Source organism: Megalops cyprinoides, chromosome 17 (assembly GCF_013368585.1).
Source record: "Megalops cyprinoides isolate fMegCyp1 chromosome 17, fMegCyp1.pri, whole genome shotgun sequence".
NCBI classification, from domain to species: Eukaryota; Metazoa; Chordata; class Actinopteri; order Elopiformes; family Megalopidae; genus Megalops; species Megalops cyprinoides.
Genome location: NC_050599.1, coordinates 1,688,330 through 1,703,329, shown reverse-complemented (window position 1 = coordinate 1,703,329; position 15,000 = coordinate 1,688,330). Strand labels below are relative to the sequence as shown.

General features: G+C 51.3%; 1 protein-coding gene and 1 long non-coding RNA gene across 2 annotated transcripts in view; both read right to left on the bottom strand.

Moving 5' to 3' along the window:
- Positions 1 to 2,282: 2,282 nt before the first annotated feature.
- Positions 2,283 to 11,197, bottom strand: taf1b (TATA box binding protein (Tbp)-associated factor, RNA polymerase I, B). The gene is made up of 15 exons (XM_036550051.1): positions 11,106 to 11,197; positions 10,898 to 10,996; positions 10,114 to 10,201; positions 9,892 to 9,989; positions 9,674 to 9,766; positions 9,227 to 9,338; positions 8,877 to 9,054; positions 8,150 to 8,249; positions 7,685 to 7,832; positions 6,869 to 7,046; positions 6,223 to 6,296; positions 4,585 to 4,675; positions 3,624 to 3,694; positions 2,939 to 3,164; positions 2,283 to 2,681 (listed from the first exon to the last, which is right to left on the bottom strand). The coding sequence occupies exons 1-15, from the start codon at positions 11,121 to 11,123 to the stop codon at positions 2,441 to 2,443; spliced, it is 1,815 nt and encodes a 604-aa protein (XP_036405944.1). The 5' UTR covers positions 11,124 to 11,197; the 3' UTR covers positions 2,283 to 2,440.
- A 2,744-nt stretch (positions 11,198 to 13,941) lies between these two features.
- The window catches only part of LOC118792715, an 8,243-nt gene continuing 7,184 nt past the window's right edge, over positions 13,942 to 15,000 (bottom strand). The window contains exon 3 of the long non-coding RNA XR_005005614.1: positions 13,942 to 14,036. This is a non-coding gene — a long non-coding RNA (uncharacterized LOC118792715). The remainder of the gene's footprint in view (positions 14,037 to 15,000) is intronic.

Sequence of the window (15,000 nt, the reverse complement as noted above, 5' to 3'; positions counted from 1 at the left end):
AGTGTGAGCCATGAAGAGGGAAGGGGAGTGGCTGATCTCTCTGAGGGGTCAGTGTGAGCCGTGAGGGTGGAAGGGGAGTGGCTGATCTCTCTGAGGGGTCAGTGTGAGCCGTGAGGGTGGAAGGGGAGTGGCTGATCTCTCTGAGGGGTCAGTGTGAGCCGTGAGGGTGGAAGGGGAGTGGCTGATCTCTCTCTGAGGGGTCAGTGTGAGCCGTGAGGGTGGAAGGGGAGTGGCTGATCTCTCTCTGAGGGGTCAGTGTGAGCCATGAAGAGGGAAGGGGAGTGGCTGATCTCTCTGAGGGGTCAGTGTGAGCCGTGAGGGTGGAAGGGGAGTGGCTGATCTCTCTCTGAGGGAGAGTTTATTATCATTAAAATGAGTAAACTAATGGAAAAACCGGTAGAGTTCAAGACCTACTGGTAGTGATCTAGCACTACTGGATCGTCAGCGGTGACTGTAATTTACTAACCTGGTGTGGTCCTGGAACATCTCCGTACGTGGAACTGGACTTTCTGGTTGTTGAGGGTAAATCCGATCCGATCACTTCAATCTAAGGACCGACTGTGCCAGAGGTAGGCGATTTCTGAAAGAACTGGCGTAGTGGCCTGTCTCGCTTCTTCGGATAACGTATGGGACTGTCAGTGAGTGAAAGACAGCGGTGGGACGTGGGAGGCGGGGTCTCCCAATGTCACTGATATTGGCTGCGACACCCCCACTCGGGTGGGGTTCGCACGGTCCGGCACACGCGTGTTATTACGCGAGACGAGGAATTGTGGCATTTTCACTGTCAGTAGCGACATTACATACACTGCTAGATTAGACGCACTAATTGAGGGCGTTTTACTTAGGTCACAATTCTATCCATTTACACAGCTGCAAATTTATCGATAGTTATACAATTGTGGGTTAAGCACCTTGACCAAGCCCCGGACAATAGTGCCCCAGCGGGGAATCGAACCGGCAGCCTCTAGGTTACGTGCCCCGCAGTGAATAATTAGAAAAATAGACGAGACCACTATCAGTGTTTATCCGACCATACACAACCAATACACCCACAGCTGAGTTATACTTCATTTACGAATATAATTTACCGTCAAATATCTGACATCTCTCAACACATTTGACTGTTACTTAAGTTTCGAAAAAAATGCAACTAACAGTTGCATACAGGCAATTTAAACTGACAGTATGAGACTGAAAAGTTAAATATAGTTATGTTAGTTTTGATGTCATTCGCCAAGTGCCCCGTGCCTTAAATTGCACTTTAATCATGTAATGCTTTTTAAGCAGAAATGTGCGTACCCATTTAAGTTCTGTCTCCAAGCATGATAAATAGGAGGGACGAGGGACGGCGACGGAGCATCGTGCTTTGTCTTGCAAATGTTCTTAAACTACTTCCAAAAATAACGTGAAAATCAGCAAGTCAAACCTCTGCGATCAAACATGTAAATCGTCTCACAGCCTTTTGCTTTCTCATATGTTATGAAATCTATTTCAGAGAAATCACCACTATTTTGACTTTCAAACTTCTATAACACTGAATCCCCTCAACTTGCTGCTCAAAGGATATGTTTTGTGGTCTAGGCCGGGCATGTCTAGGTTGCTTAACTGTTCTGTTCCAGTTTTTTTTCTGGGAATTTGAGTTAATTTGTGTGTGAGTAAGCTTTTCCTTGATGTCAACAATGTAACTTTACTGTTAAATGTACTCATCTTGCATGTCGCTCTGAATAAGAGCGTCTGCTAAGCGACAAAGCGTAAATGTAAATGCGAAAAGCACGTCAGTCTTTCTGGCCTCAGAGACGAGCTTTCTGCACATGCTCGTCCGTGTTGCGCTGGGTGTGAAAAGGCAAAGCTCACGTCGAGACGATCAGAGACGAGCTTTCTGCACATGCTCGTCCGTGTTGCGCTGGGTGTGAAAAGGCAAAGCTCACGCCGAGACGATCAGAGACGAGCTTTCTGCACATGCTCGTCCGTGTTGCGCTGGGTGTGAAAAGGCAAAGCTCACGCCGAGACGATCAGAGACGAGCTTTCTGCACATGCTCGTCCGTGTTGCGCTGGGTGTGAAAAGGCAAAGCTCACGCCGAGACGATCAGAGACGAGCTTTCTGCACATGCTCGTCCGTGTTGCGCTGGGTGTGAAAAGGCAAAGCTCACGTCGAGACGGACCCCCTGGACCCTGCGAATGTGTTTTGTGGCTGTTTTGCGCCTATGGGTCCATGTTAAGAGAGAGGGAGTGAATTAAATGGTTGTGAAACAGCTTCTGTTATAACAGCTTCATGGCTTTTATTGTACATCAATATAAAAGGCATATGTACACCAGAGGAGCGGCGAACAGTGTGGTCGGTGGGACAGCCCTGAGGTGAAGGCCAAACGCGGTCAGCCACAGAGTGACGCAGCGCAGCAGACACGAGCCAGCAAGTCCGCCCGCACCTTTCCTGCACGAATCAGGCGCTGACGGTCTCTCTGGGAGACGCCTCCCGCCGCGTCCGCTTGGTCCTTTTCTTCCTCCCTGGTTTCCGGGGGCGGGGGAAGGTCCTGTCCTTGACCAGCCGGCGCTCCAGGTGACAGACCTCCGCATGCACCAGGGAAGGCTTCACCCCCAGCAGGAAGGAGAACAGGTCCAGCAGCCACACGTACGTCCTGGGGAGAGTCGGCTCCACCTCGGGGAAGTGGTCCTTGCATTGCCTGAAAATCCAGCCGCCAAAATCAAACAAACAAACACAAAACCCTCGCTGTCAAACTGAGAATACCCATCACGAAACCTCTGGAGTGTGGAACAGTGGGTCACAATCTAGACTTACGACGAGAAGATTTAGTGATCAAAACCCAGGGAAAGATGCAGGTTGCTCCCTCAGCATCAGTAATATCCAGTGCCATAGTGGAGTTATGTTAAGAGGGAGCAGAGGCAGGTGGCAGTACAGACGGGCGGCAGAGACCCTGACCTGGGATCGCAGCGTCGCAGGGCAGTGTGCCAGTACCGAATGCTGAAGGGGCGTGTGGAGCTCCCCTTCTCCTTCAGGACACAGGCCAGGCTCTGACGGTGGAAGCTGGGTCCGTCCCCGCCCTCCTCACCCCACTGGAAACGGAAGCTGGAGGGGGCGGGTCTCTGCGGCTGGGGGGCGGGGCCAGACAGCCTCTGGAAGTTCATTTGCAGCTGTTCCACCACACCTGTCGGGGGGGGGGGGGGGGGGGGATGGGAAACAGACAGAGGAAAGATTGGGAGGTGAAAGAGAGGCGTTAAGGGAGATTGAGAGAGAGTGTAAGCGAGTCAGTGCAGCCCCCCCCCCCCAGCAGGCCTGGGGGGTTGTACTGAGCTCGTTTTTGAACTTTGCTGTGCCAGAATGAACACATTTAACTCACTGCGAACACATTTAACTCTCTAACTCACTACGTGTGTCTGACCGACTGACTGATATTACATCATCTGTGGACCCCAGCAGGAAGCAGGAGCAGACAGGGAGTGGCCGGCAGCCAAACCTGTGCAGCTCAGGCCCCTGCTTGTGTTAGAACAAACACTGCCACTAGAGCCGAGACAGCATTTTTTCAGTTAAGTACTTTTACTTTCATTTTTCCCTGTTCCTGTTTGAACAGGTCTTTTCTGGTAGAAATTAAGCATGTCACACGTACGCCTTCGCTTGATGAAGACAGACTTATCCTTTTTGGAGGGATACAGGGGTTTGTGGGACTTCCAGGACTTCCTGCAGAGAGAAAAAAACTTCATTACACTAAAAAGACACAAACTCTGAACAACTTTTATATTAAGTGATGTCTTGAAAAGGTTTTATGCTTTACTAAAAATATAAGTAAGCTCAAACAGTTTTTGGTCAAGTTCTTATAACCTATGGGTTACGTGCAGGCCTACTGTACATTAAACAGTGTGGATTCAAACAGGCCAAGCAAACATGGATCCCTCTGCCTTCAGCCAAACATGGGAGGCAATGACAGGGAGGCACGGCACAGCACACAGCAGGACAGGCATGTAAGATAACCTGGGAGAAACACTAGCACAGTGGCAGCACCAGCTCTATGAGCAGGTGAGTGGAATCTCCTTGTGACAGACTGAGAGACAGAGAGAGACAGAGAGAGAGAGAAAGAGAGAGGGAGAGAGTGAGAGAGAGAGACTGAGACAGACAGAGAGAGGGAGAAAGACTGAGAGACAGGGAGAGAGACTAAGAGAGGGAGAAAGACAGAGAGACAGAGAGAGAGAGAGAGAGAGAGACAGAGAGGGAGCGAGACTGAGGGAGACCGAGTGAGAGGGAGACCATGAGAGACCGAGAGAGACCGAGAGAGACTGAGGGAGACTGAGGGAGACCGAGTGAGAGGGAGACCATGAGAGACCGAGAGAGACCGAGAGAGACTGAGGGAGACTGAGGGAGACCGAGTGAGAGGGAGACCATGAGAGACCGAGAGAGGCTGAGGGAGACTGAGGGAGACTGAGGGAGACCGAGTGAGAGGGAGACCATGAGAGACCGAGAGAGGCTGAGGGAGACTGAGGGAGACCGAGTGAGAGGGAGACCATGAGAGACCGAGAGAGACCGAGGGAGACTGAGGGAGACCGAGTGAGAGGGGGGTGGTGCCCGGGGCTCACCTGGCCCAGTCCCGCTCCTCTCCCCTCCTAGCTGCCTCCAGCACTCGCTGGACCGTCCTGTACCACCTTCGCAAGCTGAAGCTCTGGTCCGCTGTGCGAAGGAAGGACAGAGGAAACCACAGTTATGAGCATCATCATCATCACAGGTGAGCTCTCAATTCAAGAAGGTGACTCCTTGCACTGACTCCCCCACAGACTGTCAGCTCTTAATCTGATCTCAGCATTGATCTGTCCCCCGCTGCAGGAAACACGGCTTCAGCCAGTCTGAATTCAGGACCCCAGAGAGTTCTGGAATCCTGGCTAACAGAACCCACAGCATTCCAGGGAGGAAACGGGTGGAGATCGACCCCTCTCACCCAGACAGACCGGCGAGGGAAACGGGTGGAGATCGACCCCTCTCACCCAGACAGACCGGCGAGGGAAACGGGTGGAGATCGACCCCTCTCACACGGACAGACCGGCGAGGGAAACGGGTGGAGATCGACCCCTCTCACCCAGACAGACCGGCGAGGGAAACGGGTGGAGATCGACCCCTCTCACCCAGACAGACCGGCGAGGGAAACGGGTGGAGATCGACCCCTCTCACACAGACAGACCGGCGAGGGAAACGGGTGGAGATCGACCCCTCTCACACGGACAGACCGGCGAGGGAAACGGGTGGAGATCGACCCCTCTCACCCAGACAGACCGGCGAGGGAAACGGGTGGAGATCGACCCCTCTCACCCAGACAGACCGGCGAGGGAAACGGGTGGAGATCGACCCCTCTCACACAGACAGACCGGCGAGGGAAACGGGTGGAGATCGACCCCTCTCACACAGACAGACCGGCGAGGGAAACGGGTGGAGATCGACCCCTCTCACACAGACAGACCGGCGAGGGAAACGGGTGGAGATCGACCCCTCTCACACGGACAGACCGGCGAGGGAAACGGGTGGAGATCGACCCCTCTCACCCAAACAGACCGGCGAGGGAAACGGGTGGAGATCGACCCCTCTCACCCAGACAGACCGGCGAGGGAAACGGGTGGAGATCGACCCCTCTCACCCAGACAGACCGGCGAGGGAAACGGGTGGAGATCGACCCCTCTCACCCAGACAGACCGGCGAGGGAAACGGGTGGAGATCGACCCCTCTCACACGGACAGACCGGCGAGGGAAACGGGTGGAGATCGACCCCTCTCACACAGACAGAACGGCGAGGGAAACGGGTGGAGATCGACCCCTCTCACCCAGACAGACCGGCGAGGGAAACGGGTGGAGATCGACCCCTCTCACACGGACAGACCGGCGAGGGAAACGGGTGGAGATCGACCCCTCTCACACAGACAGACCGGCGAGGGCTTTCCTCTGATAAGCAAAACTGAGCAGCAGTACAGAGCAGGTAAGGAACCATATTCAAAGAAAAAGAAGGCAGGTGACTGGTAGTGGTGGTCGAACTAGTCGGAGAACAAATAGTAAAATAAAACCCATTAAACGCGGCTGCGTTGCTGAGCCGTGACTCAGCCCCATGCCGCTGAGGGCCTTCCCCCCAGGCTGAGCTTCCCTGTCCAGCTGCTGGTCGCCTCCGTTTAGCAGGGGACACGGCTGTGTGCGACACAGGAAAGGGCATAACGGCAACAATGAACAGTATTATCTACCTGATGAGGTCTCTGCCGAGCATTCTCTACCTTGGCTTTTCTTGTTCTCTTCATTAGCTTTATTGGATAACGTCCTGGAAACAAGAAAAAAGAATCATAAGATTAAACAAGTGTCAAAGCACGTTTAAGAATGTGAGAGGGGACATTAAATTAACTCTGTTAAAATAAAAATCTTAAAAAACCCTTCCCGGTCCCGGCTTGCCCTGCAGAAAGGCGTGTAGTGGCAGAGAGGGTGCCTGCGAAGCACCGTGCAAATCCATTTCATCAGTTACGTCACCGTCTCAGGCTGCTGGTGACAGCTTTGCACCAGAGAGCACATTCAAATCTCCACTCAGACTGAGACCGGAGATACACAGGAGCAAATGGGTTTCAGGTGATCACACCCTCATGAGGAGAAAGGTAAGCACTCATTAAACAGCAACTTTTCCTCCAGCGTCAGATCCTTTTTGTTTTTTTGACGGGTCACGGGTGCAACAGGACATAATTTTTCTCTTCTCCCTCAGGGTGTGCCCACACTTCTTGTAGCAGGGTGAGTAACCTGTGCTTCCCTAAGTCTCAGCCAAAGCCATTTTTGCTGTACTGTGACAATAATGTCACAGAAACATTAGCAGAACATTGTGCCTGCTGGTGAGGGGTTATGACTCACCACTCCGTCCGGTCGTTCAGCCCGAACAGCAGCTTCATCGTCACGATGATGAGTGCCACGGCCTGGACGTCGTAGCAGACCAGTTGGGCGCTCCCCTTCACGGGGTCAAAGGTCAGGTGGCCCTCCTTTCCAATCCCAGACTGCCTCACCAGCCTGCTGACCCAGCCGTGCAGCTCGTCTGAGAGGCAGATGAGAGAGGGCGTGAGGGAGAGAGGGAGGGAGGGAAGAGGGGAAACAGCACTCCTGAAACATTCTCGCTCCTTAATGTGTTGCATTAGGGGGATAAAACCTATCCTCACCAGGGCAACCCATGTGACCCGAGGCTGAGAGGGAACAGGCTGAGATCACAAGGCTTTGCTTTTCAGACGATCAATAATCACTCAGTTCTTTAAAGGGCCGCTGGTGCGCCGGGGATCTAAATCCCATGTTGATCCAATTACTTTTACATTTTAGTTCTAGTTTTACATTACATTCATTTAGCAGACATTCTTATTCAAAGCGACCTCCAGCACAACAGAACAGGAGTGTATCCATTCAAGCTGAATGAGCAGCCGTGTCAGACCAGGCTAACAACACTCCCAGACCAGTGAGTGAGAGCACACCACCATTCAAGCACTACCCTAAGTTAACTAGATCACAGTCGCTAGATTACAGAACCCAAAACACATCTTGATACAACATATAAAAAAACTGATCAGTCAATCACTGATTAATTCCCTGTAAACCAAAGAAAGCAACACAGCACAGAGGCCTGCGCGGGAATGGGCCAGTTCCCCCGTCCCGCCAGGTGAGGCCCCACAGTCCCGGCCGACCCACCTGGGAGGTTGGCCTCGGTCAGGTACTTGAGGCAGAGCAGGGAGGGGTGGAGCAGGCAGTCCCGGGTGATGGGGGGGAACCGGGGAAGGTCCAGGAACCTCGCCAGCCTGTGGGAGTCCCTCTGGATCTGCTCGTAGGAGGGAACAGACTGCAGGACAGAAACACAGCAGCAGTGCCTCATTACTGCCACTGGGGGGCGCACCAGCACATGTTCAGTGCATCACTTTTACTGACAGTAGCTTAAAATATGCACTGATTACTGCCACGACAATCTTCCACTGCCCTGCGCTTCAACCTCCCAGCCCCAGAGTGAAGCACGGGAGCTTTTAGTTTCACTGTAAGGCTGCTTTTGAGCATTACCAGGGCATTTTTCCTGCCCTCCTCTCCCCCCCTCCTCCCTCCCTCTCTCCCCCTCTCTTCCTCTCTCTCTCCCTCTCTCCCTCTCCCACTCCCCCCCCTCCTCACATCCACCCTGAAGATCCGTGTATCTCTCCCATAAAGCCGCATCTCCTCAGGAAAGTCCTGGTAGGCGTTGACGTAGGGCAGGTGACCCTCAGCTGCAAACCTGGAACAGCACAACACACCCATCGGCTCTCAGATTGCGGACCCTGAGACCAGGCCGACCCTGAAGGGACTGTACGCTTCACATTTCAAAATATCAAATACAGATGTTTTTTTCTATCCATATGGAGGATTCATCTCCTTAACATGTAATACATCACAGCTATGAAGCATTTTATCACCTGCTACAGACGTTACAGCCGTCTTCACGCACAATGGCATGTTTGCCACACAAATTTCAGGTGGGTTCCTGAATGTTCTGTCATCCAGAATCAGAACGAAAGGATGCTAAATGTTCTTGCTGAGTTGCTGAGGAGCTCCACACCGGGTTCCAAACCTCATCACCAGATTCCAAACGTGACCTCCAGACTTCTGACTTTTTTTTTGTTGTCATCAAAATTACGCTAATTTGGATGAAGTGCACTTCTGTCATTTTTTGAAAAGTATTTGAAAATGATCAGGACTGCTGTATGAATTCGACAGATGGGGATACATTCAGTACATTCACATGATCACGGCAGTGATCATGAAGGCGGTATAAAGAAGGTCTACTGCACCAAAGATGCACGTTTACATTAAGCGGACTCTGATTTCCACAGCTTCAGGCCTCGGTAGCAGGCCCCGCCCTCACCTGCGCAGGTCGGCCAGCGTCAGCGCCTCTCGCACCCACAGCAGCCCCAGGTGGCAGAGGGCCAGCGTCATGGGCATGGTCATCAGCATCGAGCTCCGCCCCTTCTGGGTGGAGCTGTAGGAGGCGCCGTCCAGAGAGCCGGAGCATGCTGAAGAGGCCCCGTCACTGGATCGCCCTGCTGCACGCGCACACACAATCAGACACACACATACACACACAATCAGAGCTCTGACAATGGTGCCAACACTATGTGCTCCAGCATACTGTGTCACATAATTTCTAACGGAAGTGCCTGCCCTGGAGAGCACACCTGCATCAGCATGTGGGCGGGGTGTCCTGGTGTGCCGTACCTGAGGCGGAGCTGGCCTTCTCTGTCTCCGTTTCACTCTCCGGCGGCCACGAAACCTCGCTCAGGCCCAGCGACTCCGGAGCGCTGTCCTCCGACTCGGAGGCCTGTCGGGACTGAAGCAGCACAGGGAGCACTTCCTGTGTGAATCTCTGTCTGACACTGGGAAACGGCTGCTATGTGCTTTCCTGATCCCAGAGGTGTGAAGCGGACAGATGTTACATTATCCACTTGGCACATGCACTTTGATGTGATCACAGAAGGTGGGTAGACACATTTTCAGTGGCACTCAACTCTAAAACAAACGACTAATGCACATGTAATCGAGTGAAACATACAAGTGATGTGCCCTGGAGCCACTGTCAATCAAACACAGGAAGGTCCTCAGAGTCAGCAAACTGCCCACAGTGAGCTGAGAGAGGCGAAACTCCGCAGCGGGTCACTCACTCACCAGCTGGAATCTGGCAGCATGCACTGGGGTGCGAGTGTAGGCCTGCTGACTCTTCTGGAGATACCTCCTCCACAAGTTGCACAAGACTTCATCCTTTGAAAGACAGAGCAGACGGAGGCTGACCGTGACTCATCGCTCGAGGACACGCGCCCCACTGTCACATCAGAATTTCTGCCTGCGTTTTCAGTGTTATTCTTTCCACCCCCGCTGAGACGCACCTTGAACTGCGGACAGACTCCCATATCCAGGAGGGCGTCGGCCTGGTGCTGGAGGACGAACTGGAAGCCCTCACACACCAGCCACTCCCGCCCACGCTCTGCAACGACACAGCCCCGTAAAACACACGGAAGGACGAGTGTCCTGCTGTATCAAACGCACACTGACACTGAGGACAGCCCATACAGGCACCCAGCAGCCTGCACCAGATCCACGGGACTGACCTGACTTAGCCTTCTTCTGAGAGGCACGGGAGATGGAGGAGACCTGGCTGTTGGTCACAAAAGACGTATCCACCACATCCTGGGTTCTCTGTCAGTAAAGCACACACACAGCTGGGAGTCAGCAAAAAGCTAGCCTGCCACTCACGCACTCACATCATGGGAAAAGGGTCACGTTCCAAGTGGTTACAAGGGTACTGGGCTCCAACTGTGTGCTCACACCACAAGGTCACAGACCTGTGTCCCCTAAACCAGCATATATATAGGATTTACATTTACATATCCACATACTGAAAAACATCTCCTCGCTGGATGTTTATCCTGATTCAGGGGTTTATGACACATCATCATTGGACAGTAACTTCCCAGAACCTGGACACATCATATGCTGACCATCTCGGCACAATAACAGGTCATTCCTGACACTTTGTAATATTTTGCTGTATCAATGTTTTTACTGTCAGACAAAATGTGTACGCTAAAACAGTTACTGTTGTTTACTTTTGAGCTGTTTGTTCAGCGTGATATCCTCTCACTGCGCTACACTGTTACTATGCTTTAAATGTAGATAATGGGTTCGTAGGTCGCTCTGAGATCCTGTCTGGCAAAGAATATCAAACCAGTCTTTTCATAATACAGTGACTTCTGATGTAAGACTAAAATAATGACCCATGAGCAGTTATCAATGATCATCATCGTTCCGGTTGAAATAAAACCCATAGACCAATAGCCTATCATCCTGACCGTGTCACTGCGGCTGCGTCCCAGACGCGTTTGCGGCGCTCACCTCGATCACGTTGTGGCAGGAGCGGCAGTAGAAGCGTCCCTCCTCCGTGATGCCCCAGCTCACCTCGGAGCACTGCGCACACGGCTCCCTGTAGCCCGCCTGCAGGGTAACAGGGTTAGCATGCTGCACCGGCTGAAAGCGAACCTCTTAAGTCAACATTATACTCTACGTTAAAAAGTCAAATATGCTTCCCGAAAGTACAACATACCGTATGCTCCTCGTCCATTACTTTAGAATTAAAATATTCATTAAAAACTCCCGACTCCAGGTGAGATACCCACGCGCACGTTCACCAGTAAACACGACGTCACTTCCGCTGTGCAACCATTACTTGGCGCCGACTGGCAACTCGCGCTGTTCGCACGCTGATCACTCTGATTGGCCACCTTTTCACAGAGCTATGCGAAGCAGCAATAATTATAACATAGTTGCGAAATGCCTTTACTTATACTTTTATTGGTAAAAACCCAACTCTAAACAAAAACTAAACAACCCTAACTACACATTTCCCCCCACAAACGAGTTCGTGGCGATCTTGGCAGTGACCCAGTTTTTTGTAACATGTACTATACCTTCGCCATGACATTTACTTTTAATCAGTTGGCAGACGCTCTAATCCAGAGCGACTTTCTCGATCGATTCACGTTATCGTGAGGGAAATGGAGAAATTGTGCGACGGAATCCGTTTTGCTGCTGTAATTGCATGAGTGTTCCAGTGGGGGGCAGCACGCTAACACAGCCAGCCTGGTAGATTCAGTCACCGCACAGACATCACATTAGAGTGATTTGGATTAGATATGAGAGGTTGAATGTCTACTTTAACACATATATAAGCAAGCGTAGCTTAGATAGTATACAGTGCACGGGCCATTTTGTTGTCAGACTCCATATTAAGTAATGGTTTTGATTTTGTCGTTGATGGGTTTACACTGTCAGCTCACTGTCATGTGACACACGGTATTCGCAAAACAGCCAGCATCTCTCACCATCCACGGTGCCACACAGCGCCTTCGCAGAATAACTCAGATAATAAATATAGACACTTACGAACTGCAATATAACAGTATATCAAGTAGGTGCAACAGAGCTGAAAGTGGAAACTTTCATGTTTGTCACATGGGCATTTATCAAAATGCATGCATTCAAAATGCATATATTTGACCAAATTTACCAGTGTAATGTATTTGTCTGTGACAACTGCGCATAATCATAAAATTCATAAGAGATTCTTAAGATGCAGTAAACTGAAAGTGTATCTTGTCTATCCTGCACAGAGTATATGAATCGAGGTCATAAGGCACTTGTCACGAGCAAGGGTTTCAGTGCTGTCAGTGCAGTTTCAGCTGCTGGTCTCGGTGTTTTTTGCTGATGCATGTATTGTCTGACCTGTGAAGAACATTGTTATTATAATACACAAAATAAGAGAAAAACAGCAGAGGAGTTGCCGCAGCAGGGAGAGAACTCTGATGACCCCTCTGCCCTCAGGGGTTAGCATTGCTGGCCTTCTGACTCTGAGCTGCTTAAGTACTGCCTGCTTATAGATAGACAGGTTTCACCTTTTGCACAGAATGAATGGGATTAGGATTAGGGCCTGTCTGATCCTGGATCTGTGCTCTGGTGTGACTGTTGACCCACTGATGCCGCTGCTGCTGCTGTAGGTGCAGGGTGTAGAATTACTGTGAGTTTTGACCGGCTGCAGCAAGACAATGTGATTTCACCTGAAAGCGGATTTCAAAGTGAACACTGGGTTGATATATAGATTTTCAGTATAGATTACCCCTAGCTGGTGCTGTTGTCAGACCTTTTCCATGAATGTTCCCATTTTCTTGGACATATTCACGTGTGTGTGTGTGTGTGTGTGTGTGTGTGCGTGTGTGCGTGTGTGTGTGCGTGTGTGTGTGTGTGCGTGTGTGTGTGTGTGTGTGTGTGTGTGTGCGTGTGTGTGTGTGTGTGCGTGTGTGTGTGGGCAGGGGAGATTGTGTTCTTTCATCCCCTTTGCTGTGTCTTGGTAATGAGTTTGCCCCTGACCATTCAGACTATTCTCCTGTGTTGTGGCCCAGTTGTGGCAGGTGTGCACTCATTTCAGATCAAAGAGGTCCTGCACATTGATGCAGGACCTACAAAGCAAAGCAGAGAAGGTGCGATGGTTACAATGTTGCAGGTTTGCTTCTCTAATCCCCGGCAGTGCTCACCTGTATCCTTAGATTTGCACAGAGCACGGTGTCGTCCATATCGTTCTTGTCCGCATAACAGCAACTGGTGTTCGTATTGCCAGCTGAATTCAATAAGGCGTAAGATCAACATTAAGAAGGAATGAGGCTGAGTGGGGACTCAGGACTGTCTCTCAGTGCAGTGGAGAGGGAAGCGTGCGTTAGTGCGTAATTCAGCGCGTTTCTTTGCTCTGGGTCAGTTTATGTGCAGCTGTCCTGCAGTGCTGCTACAGCATCTCACCCGCGTCAGAGCGCTCTGTGAGGCAGAGCCACCAGCCTCTCACTCTTCTTCGGCTCCTGAGGCGCGGCTTTCCCTGGCTGAGTATTTACAGGTTGACTGTAGACTGTACAGCTAGACTGGCTCCAGTGGTTTCCATGCAAAGTGTAGTTTTGTCTATGGAAATCAGTAACGGTCGCTAACAGCAGGGTCACAGAAAGAGCACAGCCCCACACACAGTGCCCCTCTTTGGTTCAGCGGGTTTCATGTTCCTCATATATATGCAAGTGGGTTTCAGTGTCGCACAGTGTTAAGGAGCAGGGCTCGTAACTGAAAGGTTGCCGGTCTGATTACCTGCTGGGGCACTGCTGCTGTACCCTTGGGCAAGTACTTCATCCACAAGTGCTTCAGTAAATATCCAGCTGTATAAATGGAAAGCATGTAAAAACAGTAACCTATTTAAGTCACTCTGGTTAAAAGCATCTGCTAAATGACAATAATGTAATGTAATGTAATGTAATGTAATGCTTGGACTGACCGTCACACTCATAAATACATCCAGCTCGACCCTCGTCTCTGCTGCTGCCTGGCCCATGGGCTGATCTCTGAGGCCGGGAACGCTGCTGGCTGGGGCTGCTTCTCTCCTCCCTCCCTGGCCTGTCTCCGATCCTCTCCTCAGGTGAAGGGGAGCTCAGGGAGGAGCACTGGGCCTCTGGCAGACATGATAACACCACAGCCTTAATGGAGGGGACTCAGGAGCAGAGGGGCAGGTGTGTCCCTGCACTGAGTCGGGGTTACATCTTCGGCTTTACTGATCAGCAGCAGAGCGCTGTGGTGGGCCTGACTGTTCATTAAACAAAATGCCAACCCTGCTGCCTGTTCTTCAAACCACTGCCAGCTGTATGAAAAACACCACGGCTGCCTCAGACATTCAGATGTGCCCTTGGATATCTTCCCATGCCGGAGGGCCACAGCTTTGGCCACACTTTGCATTGTAAGGAAATCTCCTGGCAGCCTTTGCTCTGAAAAGGTGCAGAACGTGTTACTCGTGGCGCCCTCCCTCCCGATGGGAGTGCTGTTTCTCTGCTCTAGGCTTTATTTCCCATGAAACCTTCTGTCATTAGCAGGAATGCTGCAGGCACTGGGCTGTGGTTTGGTCTTTGGGTGTGGCCGGTCTGCGTCTCTTGGCTAGAGAAACGTCCAGCAGGCATACTTTTTTGGGCTGGGTTCCTGCATACTCTCACTGGAGCAGAACCCAGCCAGGAGAACCCAGATGGGGATCTCTGCACTGCTGCAATGATGAGACGTGTGAGACTGTGTGATCACGTACACGTTCCCTTTACCCAGACGCTCACAGTGCTCATGACAAACACGAGTGTGTATGTGCGTTGCACACTGATTTTAAATCTCAAGGGTTGAACTGGCTTTTTTCACTTGGGTGATCAAAGTTGCAAGAAGAATGTAGAAATGTAGTCACATCATTCTTATCATCCAACAAGCACCTTTAGCAGCAGTAATCTGAGTTAAGTGCTTTGATCAAGAGGATAACAGCCATGTGCTAAATGGATCCCTCTGTACCCATAGACCAGCCATTGAAATGCATTCCTCATTCCGCTACAGCAGGCCCTGCTTGGCTCTCTGGAGAGATGTACCTTGTGCACTAATGTGTAGAATAA